Consider the following 15,609-nt stretch of genomic DNA (forward strand, 5'->3'; position numbering starts at 1 on the left):
ACTCTGTGTATATTATCTGCCCATTGTAAGTTACAGCAGAGTACAGCAACACTGATTCTTCTCCTAAGCATTCCACTTTTCTAAATGTGTACTTGCAGGGACCTAAGTGGAGCTGTACTAGATTATTGCAATGCAAGTGGCTGGTACGTCTGTCACAAGCAGTAACAGAAATAGAAAAGCAAAAGTCCTGGTGTAACTTCAGTTACATACTGCTGATGTAGCTGGATACCTTAAACTATTCCCTGACTACAGTGAAGCTGTATCAGAGTATGTGTGGCAACAGTATTTCTGTTGTTCTTGAATTGTGAGAGTGATGATGCTGCAGGCACACACAACAGGCTAATATATTTTAGCAATGAAAAAGCAGGGATTGGGGGGGGGGGGGGGGGGGGGGGCAACTGCTGTAGAACTCCTGAAATGAAAATATGAGCATTTAAAAAGTTTTCTTTAAATTTCTGCTTGATCTCTGTCTCTAAGCATTCTGCTGTTCCTATGAAAAATGGACACACATTAAGTTAAAAATAGCGCAGGCTGGTTTTTAGTATCATATATTTGTATTTCCAAATACAGCTTTCCATTGAAGAAAATACAGAAATAAAAGAGACGATCACTGCCATTATTGTGGTTTTCTTTCCGTGCCAGTGGGTTCCGAATTGCGTAATAACCACTAGATCTTCCCTCCTGTCCCCAATACCCAGCCGCAGGGTGGGCAGCGGAGCCGGCCCAGCGCCGGAGAGCCCCTTCTCGCCCTGGCGCTGGGAACGTGGCTCCCTCTGGCGGCACTCGCCTCCCGCAGCTCACAGAAAGCAGCATTTTTCTAGTTCAAATTTGGCTCGGTAAAGACCTCGTACAAAACAGACGAAATGAATCCCATCTCGAGCTTGTGCTGGGAAACACCACAACCGAGCAGTCTGTTGGAAAGCTCACCGAGTGCTCCACCGGTGGTGTCCGCAATTAGGACTTCTGTACTTTATTTCTTTTGAGGTGGAGCTTCTGTCACAATACTTAAAAATACTACCTAGTGAAAACCTGAAATACTTTGAAATGCATATTGAAAGCGCCTGAATACTCTGGAGAGCAGGATTTATGCTCAGAACTGCAGAGTCAGAGAAATGCCATGCTTTGGGTAACAAGTGAGGATACCTGTTCAGTCCAGCCTACGAGGATGCACTGCGCAGGATGGACGTACGGGGCCTTTCACACTCCACTTTTCAGTCCTGAGTCCAGAGACTGTTCTATTTTCCCCTGTTTGAAAATCTGAATATGCTATTTTATAATTCCACAGAGAGCAGCATTGTAGCCTACACATAAATTAGTCTGGAAATGAAAACTCATAGTACTGGGGCAAATTTTTAATTCCTTAAAAATGCTACTGAAACGAGAGAAAGAGAGCATGGCATTACTAGTTGTAAAAAAGTTATTTCATTGTGCCAAAAATCTTATCTTTATTATTACGCAACTTAATTATTTCTAGGATTTCCTTAAATTCCAGAATATCCAAGGCTTTGTGTTAAACTAATTAAAAGTTTACTGCACTCCACAGTACCTCATCCTGCTCCACTCACACTCTGGAAATGACAGACGGATTCCAAATATACTAAGAAATCATTTCCTGGCCTCCCTTCTATCCATTCTCTTCCTCCCTTTTAGTTGTTTTTATTCTCTCATCCTTTAGTGGTTGTTTCCCAGTCACAGTATCAACTGTTTTATCTTGAAACTGAAATAAAGCCCAGAACTTGGCAAGCTTATCTACTTCCACCTGCCCTTCATCTGTAAATTCCTGACGTGCTCTATTTTGCTATCTCACCATTTTCTCCTGTGCTTTCATTACACAGTCTCCTATTTCTTGTGCTCACTTGAACTCACTCTTGTTAAAGCATCTATAATGTCTTCGTAGCCACACCATAGGAACAGCAGTACAGCCATGTCCTCTTGAATGGTCAGCAGTCTTCCACAGAGCTTGGGCCACACAGCCTCAAAATAATCAACACCCTGTGAGTAACCTCATCCCGACACAATACTCCCTACCAGAGACATGTCCTGTTCTCCAAACTAAAAGGTTGATCTGTCTCTCTGAAGTCTCTCAGAGAGCATCTAGCTGTCACATCAGACTCAAGATGACTAATCCTGGTTTTGTCTTCTAGGTCTCACCATTACCTATGTTTTCAGTAACCGTACAACCCATAACTTGACAGGCTTCATTCTAGGCTCCTACAGCACCCCTGGGGATAAGAATCAAGTTATTTTTTCTCTTTAATATGCTTCTCTCTATTTTTCATAAAAAACACTTTTTTCCCCCAACCTGAGTTATTGCAGCAGCCTTTTCTCAGGCTGTGACTGGGATAGAGAATGCAATTTTGAGGTATTTGGACCCACAAAAATCAGCTTCGTAATCCCAGCTCTAAACGCATTCTCTTTTCATCCCTCCAATTACCCGACCCCACACAGAGCAGATGACCTCTCAAAGGCCTTTCCAACACAGCCTAAGTTAGGCTATGACTTTTCTCTTTTTGGCACCAACAGACTGTCCGTCGTTCTCCTGGGATTTCCAGGCTATTCTTCCCTGCGTGTTACCCCTCATTCAGCACTGGGAGGCTACCCTTAGGTCCAATCAGCCAATAGCGGCAACTTCTGTTATTCACTCTTTAAAGTTTCAATTCAACATGTTCATACTCTTTCCCATACTTCCCTGATAGTTGGAAAGATCTTGCCAAGAAGAAAGAATAATGTCTGCTCTTTCTCCTGCATTCCTTACAGTTCCTTGCTGCGAGGTCTACAGAAATCTTGAAAAAAATCTCTTTCTTTGTGCTCCTGTCTTTTGTCAAAGATTTAAATCATAAGCTCTCTAGGGATGGCAATGATTTTTTGTTTGTTAATGAGTCTAGCATAAGGCGATCCTGGCCGATGGTTTCTAGAAGTTTCTAGGCACTACAATAATGCAAATCATAATGCAAAGCATAGGTTTTACATTTCAAATACTTAATCCTGGAAGTGGTGCATAACACTGAAACAGGAGTTACAATCTGGATCATTGTATTTATTATATGCAACAGGATAATCACAATCTCTCTAACAGCCTTTCTAAGATCTAGCTTTTGTTGCACCCCTTCAGCTGTTTGTATACAGATGATTAATTTATTATCTCAAACTTTTAAGTAAAGCAGACAGATTGATTACATTAAATGTGAGATGAATCAAAACCAACATGCTGCACAGCAAAGCTAACAATTTTAAAATAATTTAATTTTTTTTTAATTATTTTTTTTACCATTTCAAATCTGCGTGAAACTTGAGAAAGCCTGGCAATATCTTCAAGCTCCAGAAAGGAAATGATGTACAGAAGCAATGGGACAGGAAGTCGTTCCAGGAAGTCATAGTTACCTCGGCACAGATTGAGGACATGTTCCAGAACTTTGGCACCAAACACTATAGCAATCTGAACTATGATAAAAAACCAAACAAATCCCACATTATTCAGATAATTCTAAACAAAAAACCCCAAAACAACAAAACAAAAAAAGAAATCAGAAAAGTCAGCTCAATTTTTTAAAATGTTTTCTAGAGAAAATAACATAAATATCTTATATTTTACATTAGTAATTTATAGTATTTCAATTAATTTTAAGAGTTGCTAGTGACATTCAGGAAGGCTGAACAGTAAAAACAAGGCTTTAATTAAAAAACTGTACATTGTCTAAAATACAGCAAACTCTTGTCTCAGCTGAGGAACCTAAAACACAGCAAAGCTGAACAGAAAATTATCCATATCCATTTTGTCCATGTTTCCACATACATATATATTTATTTACAAAAAGACTGTGCTATTTATTCAGGAGGATGTTAGTAAAACAACTGAAAAAAGTACTTCAGTTGCATGCTTTGAGGAAAATAATGATGGCTCTGACATTAAGAGTCTCTGTAGTTCCACTTCTTACCTTATGTAGGTGCAGTTAAACACTAAAATGAAATTGAAGACAGGTATCTTCTACTGTGACATAACACTTTTTGACTCATTCACTTTGTGACCCAGTACAATGCCAAATTCTTTTTCTATAGATCTTCTACTTAGTGAGCTACTCCCCATCCTGCATTCATACACTCAATTATTTCTGCTTCAGTTTCCAACTTGGGCTTTTGAATTTAACACTGTTTCTTCAGATCATTTATCTATTTTATTAAATTGCTTTAATAAAAATACTAGCTCATTGTAAAACAAGATCCTGAATTCTATTTGCTACACTTCTAATGAATGATCAGTAGTAAATTTTGGAGCTGCGTGTTTTTTCCCAAGATCTGATGACATGAATGCAGTCATCCAGATTTGTAAAGGACTTCCCCCGCGCCACATCCTTTTCATTCAGGGACACAGGGATCAAAATTTAAATGTAAAGCAGAATTACTATTTTTTGTGTTATGAAATTATTCTAATGCATCCAAAGTGGGGTGGGGGGTTGGTTGTTGTTGTTGTTTTGGGGATTTTCTTTTTTTTTTTTAACCAACTAGGGTCTAACTTCTCATGTATGTTAAAGTCATAAAACGAGAGAGAAACAGAATTTTGGAAGCTGAAACTACACTGACTCTAGGCAGTAAGTAAATCCAACTTTGATGCAGCAGTTTTCTCTCCAAAATATTTTGTAGGATGAGTTACAAAACGCAAGCTTTTGTGAACACATTTGAAAGAGCTTTCCACATTACAAGATTTCACTATTAAGACATTAAGATTTTTTTTCGTCTCTTTTCGTTCAAAATATTCCTAAGGCAATTACGCAGAAGGAAGCTATCACCTTATCTTCCTTCATGTCTTTGGGTAGATGGCCCAATACAGTTCAAGCTTTCTTTCCTGTTGCTATATCATAATGCAAGTGTTGGTTCTCACTTGCTTTCCAAGCATCTCAGTTCTATATAGTTGGTAATTTTCCTCAAATTCCGTATGCAAGTACAGAAATGATATACACAGTCAACTAAAAATTGTCTGGCTGATCTAATTCAAGCTCATACGCAAGAATGATCCAAATCTTTGCATACTAGGAATGACAATGATAATGTTTGTAGTGTGCATCTATTTCATGTTGAATGATTAAGCAGGCTACCACATGAATATTTGCCGCTTCTTGAGTTTTTCTTGAAAATTGTTTATTTCTAGAAATAATAATGTGACCTGGTTTGGCTATTTTAAAGTATATTTAGCTGCATTTATCTTGCTTTATAATTGCATCTGCAGCTAATGATGAACTAACTATGAAAGTATATTGGACTTCAGGCTTTCTGTGAAATTTTCATCCTATGGGTGCTGGATTCTACTTGAAGACTTGTACTATTTGTTCACTCATCCAATGTAAATAGACTTCTCTTCTCTTGCCCTACACTATCATAAATTAATTTTTCATCTTTACAAAACCATAATAAAAATCTAGCTATATACAAAATCTTACTCCTCCCTCTTGGCTCTGTCGAGATTATGAAAAGAAACCAACGATACCTCAATTCACTGTCCAAAAAAGGAAAGATACATATACATACAACACACATAGGATAAACATACAATATACAACAGATAAACATTTTGCTGGTAGGACAGTACAAATATTTAGCAGCAAATCATGGTCTGGTGAGGCGTCTTTTATTTGAACGCTCATTTGGCAAAAAATTCAGTAAGGATAACCGGAATATTATTCCAGTATATATATTTGTGGAGTATTGGAAAAAAAAAATGATCTGTGAATACTTAGAAGAACAGCAGCAAAGCTCCTCTTAACTGGAGGTGAGAAGGAGGTGTAAAAACATCTGATTGTGTGGAACACCAAGAGCTATGGACAGAAATAATATCAATATAACAATATAACTTCTCACAAACATAGTAATTTATATTTATCTTAGTAACTTCTATTTATGTTAGCATTTTTCTGAAAACAAAACACTTCTCTTTTATATTAAAATTTTACTTAAAAAACAGAGGGAAAATCCCAGGTATGATTTTAAAGTTAATTTTAGAAGGAGAAAGAAATAACTGAATGTTAGGAAAGAATGACAACTGTGGCTTTCGATACTTCCTATGGGATAGAAAACCTCTGAACCGCCAATAACACTTTTCAAGAAAAAGCAGGCAAATCTTATTTGTAACCTACTGAAAACGCACAGGATAACAGCAGAAAACTGCGTGTTAACAATAATTTAACTATTTGAATCATCGTACCCAGGTAATGTAAAATAGATGTTTTATTGTGGCATTTTATGAATAACAAATGCCACACGCTAAAACCTTCACTAATATATGTTCACATATGAAATCCACTTTTATGAGGTAAATAAAAAAAATATAAATTTTGAGAATAAGAACACTAAAACCTATTGCTAAAGTTCAGCTATAAGAAGTTCTATGTAATTCTTGGCAAAAAACATATAGAAAACTACCTCTTTGAAAGCTCAAGTTTATAAAAAATGATAATCAATTTTGTCAAATTAAAGTGTGGTGCAACTCTGCCTCAACTAATGGAGCGATTATAAACACCCACCGCAAACAAGCAGAGCATATTTAAAGACTCCCTGAGCACTAGCCAAATTCAAGAGGCAGTCCATTTTCTATTGGTTCATGATACATTCATTCCCCTTCTAGTCAAAACAAGTAGTAATAACTGGAATTAAAGATTTGTTTTGTTACAGACTGCAAGTGCTGATTGAAACTTTTTCCAGACACGTGAGCTCAGAATGTGCAGTCTTTCCATCAATGGAGCACTAACAGCAGTCACTTGCTGTCTCCCTACCCAACTGCCTAAGGAAGTGTTATTATTTCAATCAAATTAATTTCAAACTGGCCAGTTGCAAAAGTTATAATGGGGATCAGAAACACAAACCTGAACATAGAAATGCAGACCACGTTAACTCACCAAGGCTAAAAAAAATCTCAATTGTGCTGTAAGAAGTGTTAGATTTTAATAAGAAATGCATAGGAAATATGCGTTGGTCTTATTTCAGACCCTATATGAAGATACACTCAAGTTTACTCTTGAAACAGATATATTCTCCTGAGGAAAGTTTTAGCCTCTCCCCTACCACCTGAGATTCATATACTTCTTAGGAAAGTAGACCTCCTCTGCCTAGGTGTAAATAAGATAATGTCTCCCAAAGTTGTTGATAAAGAAAACAGGACTTCATTTGGAAATGACAACTTTCAAGTTCATCATAAAAATAGGATAAATATAAAGTCCCATCTGTAAGTGTTGCTAATACTTCTGTCATTGTCTTATAATGAAAGCATCAATGTTGCTGGGATTTATCCTATATTTACATTTACTGTCATGTTTTTTGTTTTTTCCAGTATTCATATACTAATTTATATTAATAAATTCGTACAAAAAAAGCCTGTTAGTCAAAGCAATCACATCTTTCATGAAAGTTACTACAGATCAATATCGTAGATTTTTCCATTATACGCCACAGCAAATTTGTAATTATTGTCATCTTACTATGAAGAGATGAATCATCCAAAAAATCCTCCCAGGATTCCTTAATTTCTCCAGGTCTTGATTCACGAAATTTATTCCTAAGTGAGATTTTCCACCACCTGAAAATTACCTACAATTGTGGAAGAAGAAAAAGAAAAAAGGAAGAAGAAATAAGTACCAAGTACCATGAGATAAATACATCGGTAAGATTTAGGATTCTGGTTGTGTAAATATTACTACTATTCCCAAAACAAAGTTATCATAAAAAATCAGACCACAGTTACATTACCAGCTGCCCTACAACACGCTTCAAAGGACAATAAACATCTCCTAATGTACCTAGACAAGTGTGAAATGTTTTTATATACAAATAAAGAGTTCCCAACCCCTGCCTGCAAATTGCTGATAGAAATTAAAGCATGTTTAATGACATCTCCACTTGCAAAACTATAAACATTCTCTTTTTGTTTTTAATTTAGTCGCAGAAACACAATTCATCAGGCATTACATTATGTGGTTAAGTAGAAAAACCCATTCAACTGCTCAGGCATTCAAAAGTGGCAGTCTTATAAGTTAAACTGTCATTTTAATGTTTTGTTAAAATAAAAACTAATAGGACGGTTCAAAGCTCAGCACTTACACTGTCTGAAAACTCTGGAAAAAGCTATCCAGAAGTACATGTTCAACTCACATTTTCAGAGTCAGAAAAAAAAAAAGAAAGCCCACATTACAAAGCATTCAACTGAGACAAAAGATTAACATGAATAGTAAATTATGGAGCTATGAAATGATGGAGAACTAGTGGCCCTGGCTACCAGTAATTTTCCCAGAGTTCTCTTAAAACACTAGTTATGTGCTTGAACAGTGTGTCAGTTTTTAATATTGACTTTTGTTGCTGTCAAAGCTGGGTCTACAGGAGAGGAAAGTCGTAATCACATCTCTTACTTCACACAAGTTGTTAGCAAAGATCACATTCCAAGCCAAAAGTAGGATTCAGTTGCTGTTGTAGGCAAGGTAAAAAAAAAAATATCTTGTAATCTTACTAATATTAGTCTGGTTTATTTCCTTCCATTTCATTGAGAAAAGTGAGCATTTTAAGTTGTTATATGTATAGGTGGATTCCTGACACACTGAGCAATAAAACTGAGAAATGAAAATATTAGTGAAGTGTGCATTTATAAACACACACTCTTGTATATACGAAATCCACTCCATAGATTCTTATTTTTTCTACTGTAGAAAAGGAAAATTAAAGGCAAGTCTTGAGTTAACTGTCAATAAGCCATAGAAGACTACTCACATGCACTGACTGAAGAACACAGGGTTAAATTTACCATGACAAATCTTAGATCTGACAAAAGTGGTTTATATCTCTCAACATGAAACTTAACTTTAGATCTCTCCGATATTTCAGTGCCAAAAGGTAGATTTTTAAGTTGAGAAGAATTAAGTATTTGTAATTCCCAATAAGTTTCATTCACTTTCATCATTAATTTTCAAATTAAAGCTCAGATTCCAGACAATCTGCTAAGGCAAGCCCACACCAATCATTTCTATATTTTTCAAGTCTTGCTTTTATCCTGTTGATATCTCATATACAATAATAGCAAATATGTCTGAATAAAGGCTTAACACCTACATTTGAATGTCAAACATAGTCAGCTAAAATGTATCACTTTGATGTTTATTGTGGCTAATATGTCATTACAGGGGGTAATTGGAATTACTAAACCGTATTTCTGGTAGCATACATGCAAAATAGCTTCAATTAACTCCCAGACATATCTGCAATACTCTGTAAAATAACTCTCACTATGGGAATAAAAGAAAAAACATCCTACTCAGTTACATAAGTTCATCCTATTTTACAATGACACACAGAGTCTTTATTCCTCTGCAGTGAAACAGTTGCTTCTTTGAAGGGGTAAAAACCCCATTCACCCAATCTGTATTCTAGAATTTAATATATGAAAAATAAACTACACCACTGAAACATTTTATAATAGCAGAGTCAACATTTCTGTATTGTACATGCACAGTACAGACCACCATGTTGCTAAAATAAGACCACCTAATACACTAGTGGTAATACGAGGATTCAGTGCAAAAGAGATTATAAATCACTTGTCATTCTGTTGCAGTGATGATCTTACTACCTGGGAAGGCTTTAGAACTCGGATGCTTGTAGGCCACCATGGGGATAATGGGACAGTGAATGCTGTACTGTATTTGCAAAAGCTCTTTTTCTCTCTAGCAATGTAGGGAGAATCAGCACGTAAAGCTACTTCCATTCTTATTTGTGGAAAACGCGAGGTGAAAATAAAGTCAGAACAAAACTGATAGGCAAATGGAGAAAGAAAAGACATCTTCCTACATGTTCCTCACCTTGCACACCCTCCAAAATGGTATGAAAGAATACAGTATATTATAAGGGAAAAAGATCATTGTTAAAGGAGAAAAGAAACCTGGTTAATATGCTTTGTCTTGGCCTTTTCATGTTATTGCAGGAAGTGACATTGCTCAAAACCAACAACAACAACAAATGGAAATGCCAAGTGTAACTGAAAGAGAAAATGGCCACCTTCCTCCAAAATCACTTACCAAAAATTATTAACAATGACTGTTGCTTTTCAACTTTTGAACTTTAATACCTAACAACATTCTTCAGAACAATTTTACGTATAACCTTATAGATTTAACTATACACGAATTTAGAAGTCTAATTCTTAAAAAAGCAGAACTATATTGCACAACAGATTACAATGTGTGGTGATCTGTTATAAAATGTATTAATAAATACTTTTCAGTCTGGCATATAAAGTACAGTAAAATTCAGTATATACAGATAGCAGATGCTCGCCCAAATTCTGTACTGGTGTAAGCAATACAAACTTTTCACAGTAAGCATTCCATATATTTTTCGTTTAGTATTTTGTGTGTATGAGTGTATTTATCTGTAATATAAGTTTATGTAGAAACAGATGTACAAGAACATATTTAATTCAAACACTTGAGTGTGCATATGTGTACATAGACTCTTGAATAAGATTTTATCTTCATAAAATCCAACTAATCCTAAAATGGAACACTAAGCGAATACTCTACAAATGAAATACTTCTGTCCTATTTTTAAAGCAATTACAGTATATGTTTTAACATGGTATGTGTTTTAACTTGGTTATAAAAATTTACTTTCTTGTAGCATTGTTGTACAATTATAAATTCCAAAGCATTTTAACACTAACTTCAAAAACTTCAAAAATTACAGAAATACATATTTCAGTAATGTCTTCTCTTCTTAACTGTTACACCAGGAAGCACACTGCAACAGAACTATCTGCTAGAATGGGAAGATCAGGCCAACATGCAGAGGCAAGGGAAAAGTAAAATATTCAAGTAATTATATTAAACCCCACCGTGTATTTTCTAAACATTATTTTTTGATTTAAAGTGGAACAAACTGACAAGAGCACTATTCCATTTAGAAACTTCCTTACATACAAATACCCAGGACAAACTCCAGTTACCTTGGTAATTTGTTAGCACATGGTATTCCAAAGAAAAATATTGCATAGATTTTGTAATACCTATGCTTTTTGCATAGATTAAAAAGATGAAGAATGTAAAGTATTATAAGTGCATCGTGGTTACCATGGGCACATTTAATTCTCGACGCTATTTGGAGGTGCAAGTGTTAAAGCAATTCACCACCATGTTGCTTACTCCATTAGCATTTTTTTGTGTGAAAAGAGAGAAGAGGAAAGGATGATCAGAACCAAATCTAAACAGCAACAACCAGCCAAGGCTTCAAATAAAAAGTCATTGAAATTTTTTAAACAAATAAAACAACTAAAATACTTAAGTGAAAATTAGCAATGAATAAACTATTTTGGAAGTATCTATTGTCAAAATTAATCTGGACTGTAGATTACCAGAAGCATAGTACTATTTACATTGTATAAGAAAATAATATTTGAAGTTTGTCATGTGGTGAGCCACCTTTTAAGGATGCTGGGCTCAACCTTCCCTTAATTTAATCTATTTGGAAGTTACAGAAGTAGAGACAAGTGTCACATGACAGACTCATGCTGTATAATGAGAAACCTCTGGGAGAAGCTGAAGACCGACAGCGTGAATTGTGAAGCCCTGTTATAGAGGCATATATGAGAAACTGCTTCCTTCTCCAATATACATTTTTAGGATTTCAAACTTCTCCAGACTCAGCTTTCTGCTTTGCTTAAAACTAGTAACTCAAAATATAATTTCTCAGATTACAGGTTATTTGGAGATGAATCTCCCCTATTTTTCTTTAAATTGTTGTACTTTAAATAGTTAAAACTTTCATTGGAGACGGAAGGTGACTCCAGAATCTAGAAATTAGTGCTTTCTGAGATTTAGGAGATCTAGATTCAAATATTTTCCTCTGTCCCAGGTGAACAGTTTAAATCCCCAGTCTTTCTTTTTGGCCTTGGATTTGTCACTGCAGTCCAAGCTCTCATTCCTCTGTGCAGTGAAGGAGCCATTGTGTCTCTACTGAAAAAAGCAGTCACATTCTCACTTAGTCTTAGTGAGTTTACCTTTACTAAATCCCTTCTCCCAGGCTGTTTTATCCCATATTCTATTACTTTTCCACAGATTAGAAAAAAAATAAAAATCTCTGATTTTGGCTGAGTTTTGTGAATTGGAGGAGACTATAAAAATTTATGCTGCCTTACTATTTGATTTCAATATTTCAGTATTCAAATGTTTCTATCCTTCATTTTATCTCATTTTCTCCTGCAGAATATTGTTGCATTTTTGCTACGATTTCAAATGAAAACATTCAATTTTCATGCACCTCAGTATAGAAACCATCCATTTCACCCCCACATAAATCTTCACAAAATAAAAGTGGAATAACTATCAGCATTACTGAAACATCTTCCGGGAGAGAACTGTAAGACAGATGTTTCTGAAGCTATGATCTGTATACCTAAATATCTCACGGTTAATTGATCGCTTGAAGCCAGTATCAGCTAATATGTTGCCTAAGAGTTTATAAACCTAAGCTCAATTTCCAAGCCACAAAGAAGTCAAAGAAGCCTTCACTAGATAGATATATTTAATTCTGAAATTATTTGCACAGTGAAAACTACCAGCTCACCCGCTTCCTTCATCTTTCCAGTCCCTGTTAGTGTAGATGCAATTTTACTTATGGAAAAGCATTCCTCCTGTCATAGATTCTCCTACTCTTATTCTAACAGAGATGCATCTAATTAAGAAGCTGGTACTACAGCACTGTAAACTTTTTCATGCTGTTGCAGCTACATCCCCACTACAGCTTTGACTGCATAAATAATAAAGGAAAATTTGAATAGAACAATAGAAATCTTTAGGCTTAGACAGAGCTATGCTCATTTTGCAAGTGAATGAAGCTTAGGCTTCTAGGTCACTTTGAAAAATGCAAAATAGGTACCTTAAAATTTTACTCACTTTTCACCAAGAAGAGGCAACCGTATCTAAACTATGGAACCAAGTAGCACCAACCATGCACAAGCATTTGCAAAAGAACTAAAATAAAATGTTAAATAACTTTATAAAGAGCTTGAGTGAAACTATCCTTATGCACTGACACTGATGAAGTGAAAGCAAATGCTATTTTGATCCCTGTGGGATAAGCTGTTGAAGAACAGTAACACACATGGGCAATTGTTTCATGTAAGGCTACTAATGGCATACTGTGATTAACTTAAAAGCAAGAATGCAGATCTTGTGGAACTGAAGAACCTGTTAAGTCTCCCTTTTTTCCTGCTGCCTCCAAAACCAGTTAGATTCTCGACAATGAAAAGATATCCTTTGTTTAAATAAATATTCCCACTGTGCCTTCATACAGCGTAACAAGCAACATATAGGTGTCTCACAGGATGTTGTGAAACAGTAAAGAAATCAATAGTTACAGAGACAACATTTAACAAATATTACCAAATATTCATACCAAGATCTTGGCACAGTTACAAATCAACTTTTTTTCTAATAATTTCCTCACTGTCTCTACACAAAAGAAAATGGCAGTCACTCTCATGTTTAAGTTAGTTAATGATGGCTGCCCAAAAATCAAGAAGCTCTTTCATAACTATTCCTTGCAGTAAGCGGGGTTTTTTTTTGTAGCAGGACATAAGCCCTGCAAGCAGAGAGGCATCTTTTGCCACTTTTATGTAATTCCATCAGCATCTCAATCTGTGAACACTGAGATTTCTCTTTTGTGGCTTACTACTTGATTTTGCAGAGCCCTACCATTATGTTGTATGGAGCTCTTTGGCAAGTACGATCACCTGAGGACACTTACCTGAAAATCCTGACTTTTGCCCAACCGTGTTTCTATAACATGTATAGACAAGGTAAATGCTCAGCTGGCTATTTCAGTCCTTTGTAAATATAAGAACATGGAGAAGAGCCAGCAGAGGATCACAGTGTTTAGCTTGACCTAGAGTGTAAAAAGAAGAATTCACAAGGAATTCACCATCCATCATGAAAAACAGTTATTTCCAGCTTCCTTATTCCATTTAAGAGTGAGATTTAAAATCAAAACTCTTAATATGTGTTTTTAAGTCTGCCTTATTTTGGAGATTTTGGGTTACTTTAATAAACATCAGAGATGAAAAGCAATTGCAATCATTCATTGCTATTGAAGATGGGTATCTTCCATCTTTGTCTTCCAAGTAACAACAGAAAACCAGCTTAATTTGGTAATTGGGCTTTAAGATCATAAACATGAATAGTTTAATAAAAACAACATGCTCCAAAACTACTGCTAAAATATTTATCTAAACACTTTAGATAAAGCAAAAGAAAATACCGTTTGCACTAAACCATTAGCTCCACATCATACAATTTCACTGGTACTATCCTGAAAGTGATTAACGCTCATATCTGATTAAATAATTTTATCAATTACCGACGAAAACCAGAATAATAGAAGACTCCTTATAACACATTGTGGTTTTAGATCCATCTCCTTAACCTGATCATTCTGCTATTACAGAATTTAAAAAATGAATTATGTTTTGATGGACATACTGGTGAATCTTGTAAGATGTTCAGACAAAAACCAATATTGTATAAGACGGGTGGAAAGACACTAAAATAAATCAATATGGAAATATTTAACTCTGCTTTTCCCAATGGATATTGCTGTGAAAATAGTTGTAACTGAAGGGGATAAAATACAGTAAGTTAAACAATCTAACCAGCAAGACCACTCTCCCTCCTAATTACACTACATCAATAGAAAGACTTAATACGTCCACCAATTGAGGTAAGTCTCCAACTGTGCCAGACTAGTGAGCAGGCAAGTTTTTATTGCTACTATACAGTCACTTCTTAAATATTCTTTTACTTTCTGACCAGCTACTCAGGGACAATGTCCCACCTGTCCTCTGACTAATTAATTAGTATCAGTAGTTACTTGTATATATTTGTGCCTTTTGCCATTTATAACAGGTTTTTATTAAAAAAAAATCAGCACTCTAAAGTTTTAGATAGTAATCAATAAACACAAGTGTACATAAATATGGATGTTCATGTTTGCATAAGAAAAGTAGTTCTTGTAAGTTAGCAGCAATTTAAAGAGAAGACTCGTTTATCTAGATTAAATGTTCATCTTCATAGTTCACTGGTATTTCTTATTCTTGATATACTCAATATACTTCACATGTAATAAAACTCTTCAGTTTATTGAACTATATAGAATACACTTGAGTTAAAACTAGAACATTTATAATGCCCTTAAAAATTAAGCTCTGCATGCCTGTGCATGCATGATGACCAAAGGCTTCCACTTAAAGCATCTGAAAAGCATTTTAGTAAAATACAGGAGGAAGATAGAATAAAAAGCTTGGAAAAAAGAACTGTCTTTTCCTTTGGGGAATGCAGTAGTTCTGTTTGAGAAAGAAATCTGCTTCCTCTCAGTTACATACCTGGTTTATTCCTATATTAGCATCTTTCCTCTTTGGTTTTCCCAGAGCTTGCAGGGGAAAATAAAAAAGGCAAGAAAATAAGAAAAAAAAAAGCTAAAGATCTCTATCGCAGATGCTTACAGCACAGGTGCTTTGGAGGCTAACTTCTAGCTTTATAGAGGCTTGTGTACACAGATCAGAGAAAACAATACTAGAGCAGAAGAGTGAGAGAC

At 35.4% G+C, this 15,609-nt stretch overlaps 1 protein-coding gene across 1 annotated transcript in view; it reads right to left on the bottom strand.

The window, feature by feature from the left end:
• FBXO36 (F-box protein 36) overlaps positions 1-15,609 on the bottom strand; it is a 28,075-nt gene that overhangs the window by 1,905 nt on the left and 10,561 nt on the right. The window contains exons 2-3 of the mRNA XM_063338204.1: positions 7,464-7,572; positions 3,269-3,441 (exon numbers count right to left, since the gene is read on the bottom strand). Coding sequence (XP_063194274.1) covers positions 3,269-3,441; positions 7,464-7,572 — 282 coding nt within the window. The remainder of the gene's footprint in view (positions 1-3,268; positions 3,442-7,463; positions 7,573-15,609) is intronic.

Source organism: Chroicocephalus ridibundus, chromosome 6, assembly GCF_963924245.1.
Source record: "Chroicocephalus ridibundus chromosome 6, bChrRid1.1, whole genome shotgun sequence".
NCBI classification, from domain to species: Eukaryota; Metazoa; Chordata; class Aves; order Charadriiformes; family Laridae; genus Chroicocephalus; species Chroicocephalus ridibundus.